This window comes from Dipodomys spectabilis, unplaced genomic scaffold, assembly GCF_019054845.1.
Source record: "Dipodomys spectabilis isolate Male_0828 unplaced genomic scaffold, ASM1905484v1 ptg000542l, whole genome shotgun sequence".
Lineage (NCBI taxonomy): Eukaryota > Metazoa > Chordata > Mammalia > Rodentia > Heteromyidae > Dipodomys > Dipodomys spectabilis.
Window position 1 is genome coordinate 121,459 of NW_024871219.1, and position 14,780 is coordinate 136,238.

A 14,780-nucleotide genomic window follows, 5' to 3' on the forward strand; every position below is an offset into this window, starting at 1 on the left:
CAGACTTTCCAGCCTAGGCTGGCTCTGAACTGTGATCCTCAGATCTCAGCCTCCTGATGCCCAGCTGTATCATCATTTTTATACTAAACCATTAATTGATAAAATCTGACCACTTACCAAGTGCCAGGCACCACACTTGATCACACACACACACACAATCTCCCTTACTCAAGACAAATACTTTTTACAAATGAGAACTCAGGCACAGAGAAGCTAGCTTACCCAATGTCATTCATCTAGTCAGGGACAGGACTCGGTCAAGTTTCAGAACATTCATGGCCATAACATGAAACCCACAGCAAATCCTTAAGTCCACTACCTTAGGTAAGAGAGCTTCAGCCTGACTACTGGAGAAATACACCTAAATTCTAGAAGCCACAAACTCAAGAGCCCCTAAGAGTCCAAAGAGTAATGTTACCAGGTGTCAGGGTGATGGACAGACACAATGACAGTGTTTGCCTAACCTAAAGACAGTGGATACTTCACCCATGATTCCTGCCTTGAAGAATCTACAGACTAACTCACGACCTGCCAATGATGGGCTTCCAATTTTAAGAGAAATCTGAAGTCTGTATTTTTATATACAATTTCCTAATACTTAGATACTAGCAATGAACTGAAATGTTTAAATAAAGTGTCATGCAGACCAAATAAAATATGCCTATTCAAGATCATTAGCTTAAAAATTGTATTATTAAATATGACAGCATATTCCACCTAATATTTATACTCTGCTCCCAAGAAAATCTGTACATTCTATGTTAAAGCTAGCTTCTTCTTCAACTGAATTTCAGTCTACATTAAAACCTCAGGTGCTTCTTTCTCTTTAGTTACTGCCAAAGCTTCAAACAGTGCTTCAGATCATGATTTAACAGAAAATGCAGCTCTCCAAATTGTTCATTAGGAAGTTCAATTAATCTCAATGTCTTTAAACATAAACATTTTCTTTCAATCTTTTGTATAAATATATGTACATTCTTTTTTTTTTTTTTTTTTGGTCCAGTCGTGGGGCCTGAACTCTGGGCCTGGGTGCTGTCCCTCAGCTCTTCAGCTCAAGGCAAGTGCTCTACCACTTGAGCCACAGCGCCACTCCAGTTTTCTGGTGGTTTATTGGAGATAAGCGTCTCACAGAGTTTACTGGCCCGGCAAGCTTTGAGTCTTAATCCTCAGATCTCAGCCTCCTGAGTAGCTAGAATGACAGGCGTGAGCCACCAACGCCCGACTAGTACATTCATTTTTTGTATAGCTACATTCACACAAAACAATACTAATTGTGAACTGATAAGGAGAAAAGCAATGACATCATCTATCAAGAAATAAGGATAATATTAAGGAAAATGAGTGTTATCAAATTTTAAGATCCATGTAAATGTGCACAAGAGTCCAAATAACTGACTCCATTTTTATGGATGTTTTTCTAGTACTTCAATATAACTTACCTTTTACTGAAAGTGCATTTCAAAGTGTTAAAATAGGTTTTTGAGGTATGTAACAAAAAGTGTATTTTAACTTTTGAACAATGAATTTAAATGTCAACTTTTTACATTTAGAATTCCTACAGTGATATCTTCTTATATACTGCATCTAAGCGCAATATGAGAAACACTTTTCCAGTCTAATCTAGGGCATTATTCTACTCTCAGTTTTTTTCCTCTTACTTATCAGTTTAATGCCTCAGAAAATATTCCAGGAATGCAAAACTAACATAACTGGTCAAGGCCAAATAATGCCAGACAGCATCAGGCTACAGCTCTTTTGTTCACAAGAGAGGAAGTTGGTATGGAGGAAGCGGCAGAAGGAATCTCAGTGTAAGCTGTGGATCAATAGGGGGCTGGAGGTCGGGGAAAGAGAAAGCAGTAGGGTTATTCTGAACAAAATATATGCATGCCTAAAATACCATCATAGTAAACACTAGAAGAAGGAAAAACGACAGGGAAGTAAGAGCGGCTCTATGTTGGGGAACAGGAGCACCAGCTGGAGAGGGGAGGGCTAAGGAAGAGGGTGAATGAGGATGAAATCACTGAGCTAGTTTATCTCCACGTATAAACATGGACAAATGAAACTTGATGAAACTTTTAACTTTGTACAACTAAAGCTAATTTTTAAAAAACTAACAAAGTTGGGCACCGATGGCTCACACCTGTCATCCTAGCTACTCAGGAGGCTGAGACCTGAGGATTGTGGTTCAAAGCCAGCGCGGGAAGGAAAGTCCCTGAGATTCTTATCTCCAACTAGTCACCAGAAAACCGGAAGTGGCGCTGTGGGTCAAGTGGTAGAGCGCTAGCCTTGAACTGAAGGGTCAGGGACAGAGCCAAGGCCCAGAGTTCAAGACCCACTACTCCCCAAAAAAACCCAAAAAACAGAATTTAAAAAAAAACAAATGGGTTTAAAGAGCGTGACTAGGATTCATTGTACACATGTGGAAATGGTGGTGAAACCTCATTATATAACTAATGTATGTTAATAAAAACTAAATAACTACAGTTGGAAAGAATGCTGACTTTACCTTCAGAAACATTTATGACTAGTCCTTGGCTTACAAACATTAAGAAAGCTACTTAAACTCTCCAATCCTTTTTTACTTTGTGCCAGTCCTAGGGTTTGAACTCAGGGCCCAAGCACTGTCCCTGAGGTTTACTGTTCAAGGCTAATGCTCTACCACTTGAGCCATGGCTGCTCCACTTTTAGCCTTTTTTTGGTGGCCAACTGGAAACAAGAGTCTCACAGACCTTCCTGCTGAACTGGCTTTGAATGGGTGATCCACACATCTCAACATCTCAACACATCTCTTTTTAAAAAAAAATACCCCAAGCTCTATTTCTACTTACCTTTCTTTTCTTTTCCTTTTTCTTTTTTTTGGTGGGTCATGGGGCTCGAATTCATGGCCTGGAGACCGTCCCTAAGCTCTTTTGCTCAAGGCTAGCACTCTACCACTTTGAGCCACAGCTCTATTTCTCTAGTTTTCTAGCCATTAAATGGAGATAAGTCTCACAACTTTTCATGCCCAGGCTGGCTTTGAACCACAACCCTCAAATCTCAGGCTCCTGAGTAACCAGGATGACAGGCATGAGCCACCAGCGATCAGTTCTTTTAAAAAAAAAAAAAAATTACCCAGAGCTCTATTTCCATTTACCTTTGCGAAATAACTTACCGAAGATTCACTATCGCGAATGAGGAAGTCTCCTTCGTGTCCTCTTTCATTTAATGCCATTTCTGCTTGGTGTCTGGTGACTTTGCCGTAATACCAAGGATTGCCAGCAAACTTCCCAGTGAGGGAAGGCCTAATGTAGTCACACTGTGGGGGTGATGGCTCTAGACCTGAGGTTAATGGATTATTCTGCATGACAGTCACGTAGTTCTTTGGCACCAGACCAACCGTTCCGTTCATCTTCCTACATTTCCACCACTCAGGGTCGTTTTCCGGCTTTTCAATAACATCCATGACATCGCCTTTCTCAAAATTGAGTTCTTCATCGTTGGATGAGCTGAATGGGTAAAGCGCCTGTACCACGTGCAACACTTGCCCGGTATTTAGGTTATTGACAACTGCCGCTAGTTTCTCTGACAGAGAACCCACGTGGTCGCCCAGAGGACTGTCCCCTTCTTCGGTCACGTAGTTGGATGGGAACCATCCAATCTGCCCGTTGTGGCTCCCTCGCCACCAGCCATCACTGCACTTCTCCATGACGATCACCTTCGTCCCTTTGATCAGGGACAGCTCATCCTCCCTCTCGGCCATGTAGTTGAATTTCACATAGGCGGGCATGTTGAGGTCATACAGACGCTCCCCTGGGTCCACGAAGCTATCATCGGCAGGAGATGCCGTGTCTGGAACACTGGGTTTTCTTTTCACTTTTCCAATGCCTGTTTGAAAAAGAAGGAGGCAACCAGAGTGTAAAAAGGATCTCCCGTTCTGTGCAGTGTTTTCAAGCCTCTATATGTACTCCTAATGCCAGAGGGAGCACTACAGATCGTGTTCTTAAAAGAAAATTGTGAGGATAGGTTTCAGCTCATCTGACAGTTCCCTGAAGCAGCAGCACAATGGCTGGCCTGGGGTTCACCTGGTTTGGTGAGCCAGGGCTCGGGCGTCTTCCTAGGTAGCTTTTACCAAAAGCCACTGATTCGTGTGGCAGCCTGGAGGGCAAAGAAAGACTGGGACAAGGAACGGGCAGCTCAAGACGCCTCAGAGGCTATACAGGAGAGATGAGGAGTTGAGAAAGTTCCTGTGTACACTGGTGAACAAGAAGGCCTCGCCATGTGATCAGGGCTGGGCATGGGCTCAGGGAAGGCAAGAAAACACCCAAAGGAAGGCCCGGGAGATTCTGATCTCCAATCAACCACCAGGAAACTGGAAGTGGCACCGTGGCTCAAGTGGTAGAGTGCTAGCCTTGAGCTGAAGAGCTGAGGGACAGTACCCAGGCCCAGAGTTCAAGCCCCATGACCAACCAATAAATAAATAAACAGGGAGGGGTGGGTTCCCCTTACTTTTTTATTTGGCTTTAGGAGTTTAAGGAAGCAATGTGAAATACTAGGTGACTACTAAGCAAATAAAACAGACTCAAGTAACCATATATATGAGTGAAGAATATAGACTTAGCCAGTGGCTCACATGTGTCATCCTAGCTACTCAGGAGATGAAATCTGAGGATTGCCATTCAAAGCCAGTCCAGGCAGGAAAGGCTGTGAGACCGTTATCTCCAACTACATACGAAAAAAAGGCCAGAAATGAAGATATGGCTCAAGTGATAGAGCAAAACAGCTCAGGGAAAGCACCCACGCCCGGTATTCAAGGGCCCAGGATTAGCACATTAAAAAAAAAAAAGTTCAGAAAGTCAAATTATCTTCCAAACATAAAGAAAACATTCTTAGATAAACAAAAACTGAAGGAACTTATTACTAGAGTTGTTATAAGAAGTATGAAAGGGCCGGGCGCTGGTGGCTCACGCCTGTAATCCTAGCTACTCAGGAGGCTGAGATCTGAGGATCGCGGTTCAAAGCCAGCCCGGGCAGGAGAGACCGTGAGACTCCTATCTCCAATAAACCACCAGAAAACCGGAAGTGGCGCTGTAGCTCAAGTGGTAGAGCGCTCGCCTTGAGCTGAAGAGCTGAGGGACAACGCTCAGGCGCAGAGTTCAAGCCCCACGACCGACAAAAAAAAAAAAAATATATATATATATATATATATATATATATATATATATTTCTATTTTAAAATATGTTAACTCTTATCCCAGGGTAACGTCTGGAGGAAACTAAGAAATACAAGAAATATACAAAGAAATGAGAAGGGTAGCAAAACAGTATACCATCAAAAATAAGAAGGCAGTAATGGAGAAATTATAAGGAACAAGTATATTACAGGAACAAAAAATAAAGGTAAATCCCTATCAGTAATTACTCTAAACAGAAATGAATTCAACTCTCCAATTAAAAGACAGAAATCTGGGCACTGTCCCTCAGCAATTCAGCTCAAGGCAAGCGCTCTACCACTTGAGCCACAGCGCCACATCTGGTTTTTTGGTAGTTTACTGGAGGTAAGAGTCTCACGGACTTTCCTGCCCGGGCTGACTTTGAACCATGAGCCTCAGATCTCAGCCTCCTAAGTAGCTAGGATGACAGGTGTGAGAACGGGTGCCAGCCTGATTTCTTTGTTTTTTTTAATCCACTTCTAAGCTATATATAAGACACTCACTTTAGATCTAAGGAGAAAACAGGTTGGCAGGAGAAATGGTTGAAAGCTGGCTTGGAGCTGTGGCTCAAGTGGTAAAGTCCAGCCTTTAGCAAAGGGACAATGCTCAGGCCCTGAGTTCAAGCTTCAGTACCCCGCAAAAATAACTAACTTTTTAAAAATTAGTTTCCAGTCTTCCCTACACTATGATTATTAGTCATTTCCACTCCCACAGTAATGTTGGGTGTCTCTTAACCAGAACAATATATACGCCCTTCAGTTCTTGGGTTTTGTTGTGCCCATCCGAGGACTTGAACTCAGGACATGGGTGCTGTCTGAATTTTTTCCCGAGGACTTGAACTCAGGACATGGGCGCTGTCTGAATTTTTTCCCTCAACTCGAGCCACAGCTCCACTTCCACAGGTTCATTGGAGGTAAAGAGTCTCCCAGACTTTCCTGCCCAGGCTGGCTTTGAACGATGCTCAGATCTTAACCTCCAGAGTAGCTAGGATTAGAGACATAAGCTACCAGAGGCCAGCAAGATCAAGTTTTAAAGAACCTGGTGCTGGGAACCCTCCATTTCTGGGCTAACACTCTCCTGAGACAGCCTCTACACTCGGAACCCTTCCTGTGTAACCTGCTTTCCAAATCCCTGCTGTGCCAGTACTGGGAAGCATCCAAATTTCTCAATACTGTGGTTCAAGTAATCTACCCCAAGCTGGGCAGGGCGACTGGGAGAGAAATCCTCACATTCAGGAAGAGGTAGGAGGATCTCAGTCCCACACCATCCTAAGCAACATAGTGTGCATCCACAATCCGGGTTGTCATAGCATGGGAGGATGCTTGTGTAGCCCCTGCCAGGACCTGGGCTTACTTCTCAGCATCAGCGGGAAAATGTAGGCATCCCAAGTGACAAGCTACCTAGTACCAACAGATGCCCACTGTGTACCATAAGGACAATTCTGCACCTACTAGGCTACATTTTTTTGGGGGGGGGTCCGGTCGTGGGGCCTGAACTCTGGGCCTGGGCACTGTCCCTCAGCTCTTCAGCTCAAGACTAGCACTCTACCACTTGAACCACAGCGCCACTTCCGGCTTTTTTCTTTTTGCTTATGCAGTGCTGAGGAATCGAACCCAGGGCCTCAGGCATGCAAGGCAAGTGCTCTACCACTGAGCCACCTTCCCAGCCCCCAGGCTACATTTTTAATCAATCTTTTCAGTTTTTGTTTTGTTTGGTTTTTTTAGGGGGAGGGGTCTGGTCGTGGGGCCTGAACTCTGGGCCTGGGCGCTGTCCCTCAGCTCTTCAGCCCAAGGCTAGCACTCTACCACTTGAGCCACAGCACCACTTCCGGCTTTTTTCTTTTTATGTGGTGCTGGGGAATCGAACCCAGGGCCTCAGGCATGCAAGGCAAGCGCTCTACCACTGAGCCAACTTCCCAGCCCCTTCAGTTTTTTTTTTTAATCAGTTATTACTTCCAATATCACTGTAAGAAATAATTATTGGTGGTCCACTTTCAAAGCTAGGTACCTGACCTGACACCGAGTTCTTAGTGACCATCATAAAGTTTCTATGTAAACAATGTCAGAAGGAGGCAGCCAGCAGGGAGATGGGTGGGTCATGGTGAAATGAGAAGTAAAAACTGTGTACATGCCAAAAAGGCACAGATCCAGAAAGGCCTTCCTGCCTGCTGCAGAGAACAAAGGGGTGGGGATGGAGATAACCAAATCCTTCCACTGCCAAGAGGTACAAATGTTAAAATTCCCAATAGACAATAATTAAGCTCAGGGGATATCGGGGAAGACTGCACACCCCATAATACTCAGCAATGAGGAATGGGGGCGGGGCCTGAGCACTGGGAGAACATGCTGGCTGGAACTGCTGAATGTCTCCGCCCAACAGACACTGCATCTTCAAAGACCACCACTGACCACTGAGTCTCCCTCACACCTGTCTCTGAGCATGCTTTTCTAATCACGTCTTAAGCATAACATTCCTTTCATCATTTATCACTGAGTAATTGTTTACTAAAACGGACCCAAGGTAAGTACTTCTGCATCTTCTAATTCCCCTCAGAACTTTACCATGATTCTGTCTCCCCTTCTTTCACAGATATCCTGACACACAGAAGCAGCTGCTGACCAGAACTACAGGACTTTTTAGAATCAGCATGTACTTTCCAGGATCATCTGGTCTTACTCAACTCTCTCCATAACAAAGAACAGGAAATCAGCAATGGTTTCGTTATATGCTCTAAGCCACAAGGCTAGTTCATGGTTTATTTGGGAGCAAAACTAGACACTAATATATGGTATTCTTCCCACTAAAATGATTTAAATTTTTTCTCATGTCTACACAAAATAATGTTCTGCTTATTTGTTGTTTTATTTAAAACCCTGTGCAATTTTTGTTTCCAAGAGCATTCTGGCTGCTATACAAGAGCATATATCCTGTTTCCTTTATTTATTTTTTTTTTTTTTTGGCCATGGGCCTTGAACTCAAGGCCTGGCTCTGTCCCTGAGCTCTTTTCGCTCAAAATTTTCACTCTACCACTTTGAGCCACAGTGTCACTTCTGATTTCCTGGTGGTTCACTGGAGATAAGAGTCTCACAGGCACTTTTCTGCCCAGGCTGGCTTTGAACCATGATTCTCAGGTCAGCCTCCTGAGTAGTGAGGATGATAGGTAGGAACCACTGGCACCCGGCTCTTCATTCTTTAAGTCCATTTAAAGATTAGGTGAATGAACGAACAGTCTGACAAGCTGCCCGACAAAATTTAATTTGGGGGTGCTGCGGAGACTGAAGGATTTTCATTACAATTCTCAAATAGTGGCAATTGAACCACAAATGCTTTTAGGAATAACCAGTAAGTTAGGCACCAGTGGCTCACATCTGTCATCCTAGCAACTCAGGAGGCTGAGCTCTGAGGATCGTGGTTCAAAGACAGCTGGGGCAGGAAAGTCCATGAGACTCTTATCTCCAATGAACCACCAGAAAACTGGAAGTGGCGCTGTGGCTCAAGGGTAGAATACTCCAGTTGAGCTGAAGAGCTGAGGGACAGCGCCCACCCCCATAGTTCAAGGCCCATGACCGACCAAAAAAAAAAAGAGAGAGAGATAGAGAGATAGAAGTTTATCTTTTTTTTTTTTTGGTCAAAATGGGGCTTGAACTCTGGGCCTGGGCATTGTCCCTCAGCTCTTCAGCTCAAAGCTGAACACTACCACTTGAGCCACAGCGCCACTTCCAGCTTTATCTGTTTATATGGTGATAAGGAATCGAACCCAGGGCCTAATGCATGTGAGGCAAGCACTCTAGCACTGAGCCACCTTCCTAACGCAATCATTAATTTCTTTTTTTTTTTTATTTTTTATTGTGAAAATACTGTACAGAGGGGCGCAACCATTAATTTCTTTTTTTGTTGTTTGTTTGTTTTTTGGGTCTGGTCATGGGGCCTGAACTCTGGGCCTGGGCGCTGTCCCTCAGCTCTTCAGCTCAAGGCTAGCACTCTACTACTTGAGCCACAGCACCACTACCGGCTTTTTTCTTTTTGCTTATGGCCTCTGGCATGCAAGGCATGCGCTCTACCACTGAGCCACCTTCCCAGCCACGCCATTAATTTCTTAAGACACAGTAAATACTATTATCACTGCATTGGTAAATGATATACAGGAAATCACTACATTAATGGTGTAATATAATCTTTTTATATTCCTTGTATAGCATTTGTTTGACTTATGATCAATATTACCTATGACTACACCTAGATATGAAATTCACTGCACTGTTAATAAAAAGCGTAACAATAGTAGTCATCTAACTCCTGATAAGGACCTAAGTTCTGTGAGAATTAGTATAAGTTTTTTGCTTTATGATTCATCTGGCTTGAAGTACTCTCAATAAAAATGTGTCAGTGAACAAATTAATAAGTTCTTTAAAGAGCAAAGTAATTCAAGAGCTGGAAATGGAAAGGTCCAAAATCTTATTATGTCTTCAATAAGTGAACACAAGTTATGCAGCAGTATTCACTTGGCGATCAAAGCTCCTCACACTATAATTACAGTTCCTCAATAAAACCAATCCTCCTTTCCGTCCCATCTCCCATCAGTTACTCTTGTTTTCTTAAGCCCCTCATACATAAGGGACTGCTATAATAATTTGTCCGTTCATTTTTGTAGAAATACCAAGCAAATGTTCAAAGAGATTAGAATATAATAAAAAAAAAAAAAGAAGGCCACCAGACATGCATGGCTTAGGCTTATGCAAACCGGTATTAGCAGTTTACCAGTGGATTTTATTATGTTATTTTTACATCATGGCTACAAAGTCTGAATAAAAAAGTTGTAAATGTTGTTAAGTTAATTCAAAGGTCAAGAATAAAGAAAACTATTCTCTAATTCTGTTACTGAAAAAAGGTTTTTTTAATATATTTTAAATGGACTTAATTCACTTCAGATGTCTGTACTAGGTTGAAAGTTACTGAATTAAAACTACATCAAATCCAAATCGTTTACATCTACTCCCAACTTCCTAAACATTCATACTAAACCATTTTCAAATGATTGCATTTACAAATTAAAGCTAAAAACATATGATATATCACCCATCATTTTGCTTCTATTACATAAACACAAAGCACCAGCTTATATAAACCCACCAGTTTTCTTCACAGAATTTCTCTTGAAATTAACAACATCAACAACAAAAACTAATTCAAAAACTGGGACAAGTATGGATTTATCAAACAGCATAACTTACTGAAAAAGTCTTTAAAGACGCTTAACCAATCCATTTTGAATAAAATTCCGAGTTGTCCTTCCTTGGTCAACTAGTTAAACGCAGCCCAGGATAATTCTTCAAGGCTTCCTGGTCGGTTCAGCAACACTGAAACTTCCCACACCCACCCCACGTGACCTGGCTCAAGCCCAAGCCAGCGCAGTTCCTCTTTCCAAAAACTTTTCCCTCTAAACTATAAAAGAACTTGTAAAACAAGTCAATCATGATGGCTTTATGGTTAAGACTTATTTCAGACGAAATATTAAGGCAACTACAATTTTAAATCATTAAAAGAAAACCAAAATTTCCAACACCATAGAATATAGGCAGCTGTAGCAGTAATACTGTCTGAAATAAAAGCTAGCAGAGGTTTCCCAGTTTTATAAAGTTTAATGTCTGACAATTTAGTTACTACTCTGGGTAGTTAAATGGCATGGTGGTCACCTTCAGCACACTGAAAATGTCTAGTTCAAGAAGTTCATATTCCAAAATTTTATGGAGGACTTGTTTTGAATTTGCATTATAGTTCCTGCTGTCTTAAAACATTTGATTCTATTGTTGGCAAACTAGAATAACTGCAATACCAACAACCTTGATACAAAATAACAATAAATATAAAGCGCAAAGTACTTTATAAAGTACTAAATATTTCACATTTGTTAATTACGCTACCGTGGTCCTGCAAGGGGAAATTCTTCTACACATAGAAGAACCCTAAAGTAGCAGCATGCCTGCCTGATACCAAAATTAATTCCTGTCTCTCCCAGTTCCTTCCTGTTAGCTAAGAAGAGTTTCAGAAGAAAAAGGCAGTATTCGCCCATACCTACTTCCTTCCTATCCACCTTGCCAAGCCAGGGTAAAGTAGACTCGACTGAATCCGGCCCCAAAAAAAGGCCAGCAAAAACTTACAAACAAAAATGTTAAGAGGAATCAGGAAGGTGAAATTAAAACAAAACAAAACAAAAAATAGCAAAGACATCAGGCCCATGGGTGTTAACAATGACCCACGTTTGGGGCTGGGAAGGTGGCTCAGTGGTAGAGTGCTTGCCTTGCATGCATGAGGCCCTGGGTTCAATTCCTCAGCACATAAACAGAAAAAGCTGGAAGTGGCGCTATGGCTCAAGTGATAGAGCACTAGCCTTGAGCTGAAGAGCTGAGGGACAGCTCCCAGGCCCAGAGCTCAGGCTCCATGACCAACCAAAAAAAAAAAAAAACAATGACCCACGTTTAAAATTCACATCAAATAGAAGAAAATTGCTTTAAAAAATGTTAAGCCATTACATGCCAAAATAAATGGCTTGAAGTCCATGTCCAGGGGGTAATTCTACATCTTACTCACTTTTTTGACTTTAGCTAGAGCCAGTATTTTCCTCTAAGTTTCCAATGGGCATCATGACTCAAGGAGCTCATTGCCAATATGGTATGGTGAGTACGTGAGCTCTGCTCATTATCACTTGACCTTTGAACTTGGGCCTAGAGTGACAGAAACTGCTAATATGGAAGACCTTCACCGGTCTCCTGGCTTGAACAACTGCTGTGAGCCAAACCCAGACGACTGAAATGCCACGCCTGACCTTTCCAAGTCAACTCTCAGAATTGTGTACAAAGACTTAGACTCCAGAATCCAGTTAATAGAAAGGTACTCTCTCTTTTCATACAAAACAACTTACCTAAGGTATCCTTCAAGTTTTTCACAATAGATGCTTTTCGAGCACTGTTCTTCCTTTCCACGTAGTTAGAAGGGACAAAACCAGTTTTATTCATTGAATTTCGAACTCTCCACCAGGACTTAGAATCATCCAGAAGCCATAATCTCTCATTCTTCTTGATATCCAGCTCTTGTTCTTGTTGGGCCACATAATCAAATTTGGCTACCACCACCACTTCCTCCGCCATCTTTCCAGCCCTGTAACACACAGAAAATACTTTCATAGAAAGTTGGTGTAGTCAGAACCTACTATATCACCACAAGTTCAGAGTAAAAATATAGGAAAAACTATACGAAGCAAAAACTAAACGAAATAAAACTTAGCCAGTAGCTCCCCCCTGTAATCCTATCTATTGAGGAGGCTGGATCTGAGAACCAAAGTTCTAAGCCAGACAGGCAGACAAATCCAAGACACTTATCTCCAATGAACTAGCCAGAAATGGAAGTGTGGCTCAAATGGTAGTGCCAGTAACGAACAAAAAAGCCAACAACGTGAAGCACTGAGTTCAGGCCCCAGTTCCACACGCGCGTGCACACACAAACACAACTACACTTGCATTGCCACATTAATATCACATATAAAGTAAGGCAAAAGCTATTGCTAGCAATAAAGTTCACTATACAAACATTACTGTTCTATACTCAATACACAGGTAAGATTGAAACTTAAGTTCCACACCAAACAGAAGCTTTTTGAGCAGTACTTTATTACAAATAGCTACAAGGAACAAAACTAACTGTAGAACACCATAAGGAGCAAGCAACAAGTCTATTATCACACAGGACAATTTTTAACATAGTTATCTCAGGAATAAAACAATCAGAGACACTGTGGATGTAGCAAAAGGACTGTGAAGCAGGAGATGCTTAGTTTCAGATGAATCACATTATCAAAACCGCAAGCTATCCGTGTAGCTCAGTGGTAGACTGAGTGTTTAGCCCTCAAGAATGCATCTCTATTCCCCCTGGTCCTCCCCTCAAAACAAGAAGAGCTAAAAGTAAATTACTAGACTGAGTATATATCCTAAGCAGTTTAGAATGTAGAATAAGGCACTGGCCTAAGCATCTACAAGGTCCTGGATTCAATCTCTAGCACCAAAAAAAAAAAAAAAAAAAAGAGGAAAAGCCCAATGCTGGTAGCTCACATGTACTCCTAGCTGCTAAGAGGCTGAATGTTTGTGGTTCCAAGCCAGCACTGGGACAGGAAAGTCCATGAGACTCTTATCTCCAATCACCAAAAAAAGTTGGAAGAGGAGTTGTGGCTCAAGTGGGAATGCTAGACTTTAGCACAAAAGCTCAGGGACAGCCGCTAGGCCCTTAGTTCAAGTCCCAGGACTGGTGCGCACACACCTTCTCTCTCTCTCTCTTTCTACCTCCCTCTCTCCCTCTCCCTCCCCCTCTCTCTTTCTCATACACACATACTAATAGGAGAGAAACAAAAAGGAAAGAGAAAAGTAGAAATAAGAAATAAAAGCAGAATGTAATGCAACAAAATACAGACAGACCTGAAAGGCTCAGTATAAGGAAAGGTAGTTCTTGTCAAGGTAATGAAATTGACAGTTCTCTCATGGCCAGCCAAAGCAAAACAATTCAAAACTCCATCGCAACAAACCAGGCATGGTGGTACACACCTGCAATCCCAGCTATTCAGAGGCAAAAGTATATGAACTCTATCTGGAAAACAACCTAAAGCAAAAAATGGCTACAGATGTGGCTCAAGTGGTAGAGCACTTGCCTAATAAGCACAAAGCCCTGAGTTCAATCCTCAGTAGCACCAAAAGAGGGGATGGGCATTCAAAAGGAATGCCTAAATACCAGGAATGAAATGAAGTGACAAGTATAGACATTGCCAGCATTAAGAAGGCTTGGTACTATTACAAACAATTTCACCTATACATCTGAAGACAATGAAACAAATTTATAGACAAATAACTAAAGTAATAAAATTGAATTTGTAATGAAAATATCAGGACCTCAAGAGTTTACAGACAAGGTCTGTTAAAAATTATGGAGAAAATCTATATAATAATTTATAGGAGTATTTTAGAACAAAGAAAAAAAAACATTAGCCAATCTCATTAGGCGAGAATTCTGCTTTCTTCAGAGAGATTATTTTGCATATGCCTTGCTGAGCAAGCACATAAATTTAACTTTTTGTTTTGGACATTGACTAGCGATCTCTTTTCTCAACAACAAAGCCAGTATTTTAATGTCATGCAAGAGGTTCAATTTAATTGAGAATTCATCTTGTGCAGACAATCAAGTATACTGTATACATTTTGAAGTATGCAAAGTCTCAAAGAAGGGGGGGGATGCTGTGGTGTTCAAAAACACCGATAAGTAAAGTACAAAAAATAATAATTATTACTATTTGAGCCAAAGGGATGGGAAGGGGAAACAAAGGAGGAGGCTACAATGCTTGATAAGAAATGTACTCATTATTTTGCCCATGTAATTGTAACCCCTCTGTACAGTATTTTCACAATAAAAAAAATATATATATTTGAGCCAAGCACTAGTGCTCATGCCTAGACTCCCAGTTACTTCGGGAGGCTGCTCAGATCTGAGAATCACGGTTCAAAGCCAACCCAGGCAGGAAAGTCCATAAGATGTTTGTCTCTAATGAACTATTTA

General features: G+C 41.8%; 1 protein-coding gene across 2 annotated transcripts in view; it reads right to left on the bottom strand.

The window, feature by feature from the left end:
• The window catches only part of Nck1 (NCK adaptor protein 1), a 36,227-nt gene that overhangs the window by 849 nt on the left and 20,598 nt on the right, over window positions 1-14,780 (bottom strand). The window contains exons 2-3 of one of the 2 annotated variants that reach the window (XM_042670362.1): window positions 12,109-12,344; window positions 3,152-3,864 (exon numbers count right to left, since the gene is read on the bottom strand). In XM_042670362.1, coding sequence (XP_042526296.1) covers window positions 3,152-3,864; window positions 12,109-12,334 — 939 coding nt within the window. In that variant the 5' untranslated portion in view covers window positions 12,335-12,344. Of the gene's footprint in view, window positions 1-3,151; window positions 3,865-10,420; window positions 10,530-12,108; window positions 12,345-14,780 lie in introns of those variants that run through there. The other variant, XM_042670363.1, reaches the window with a different exon arrangement.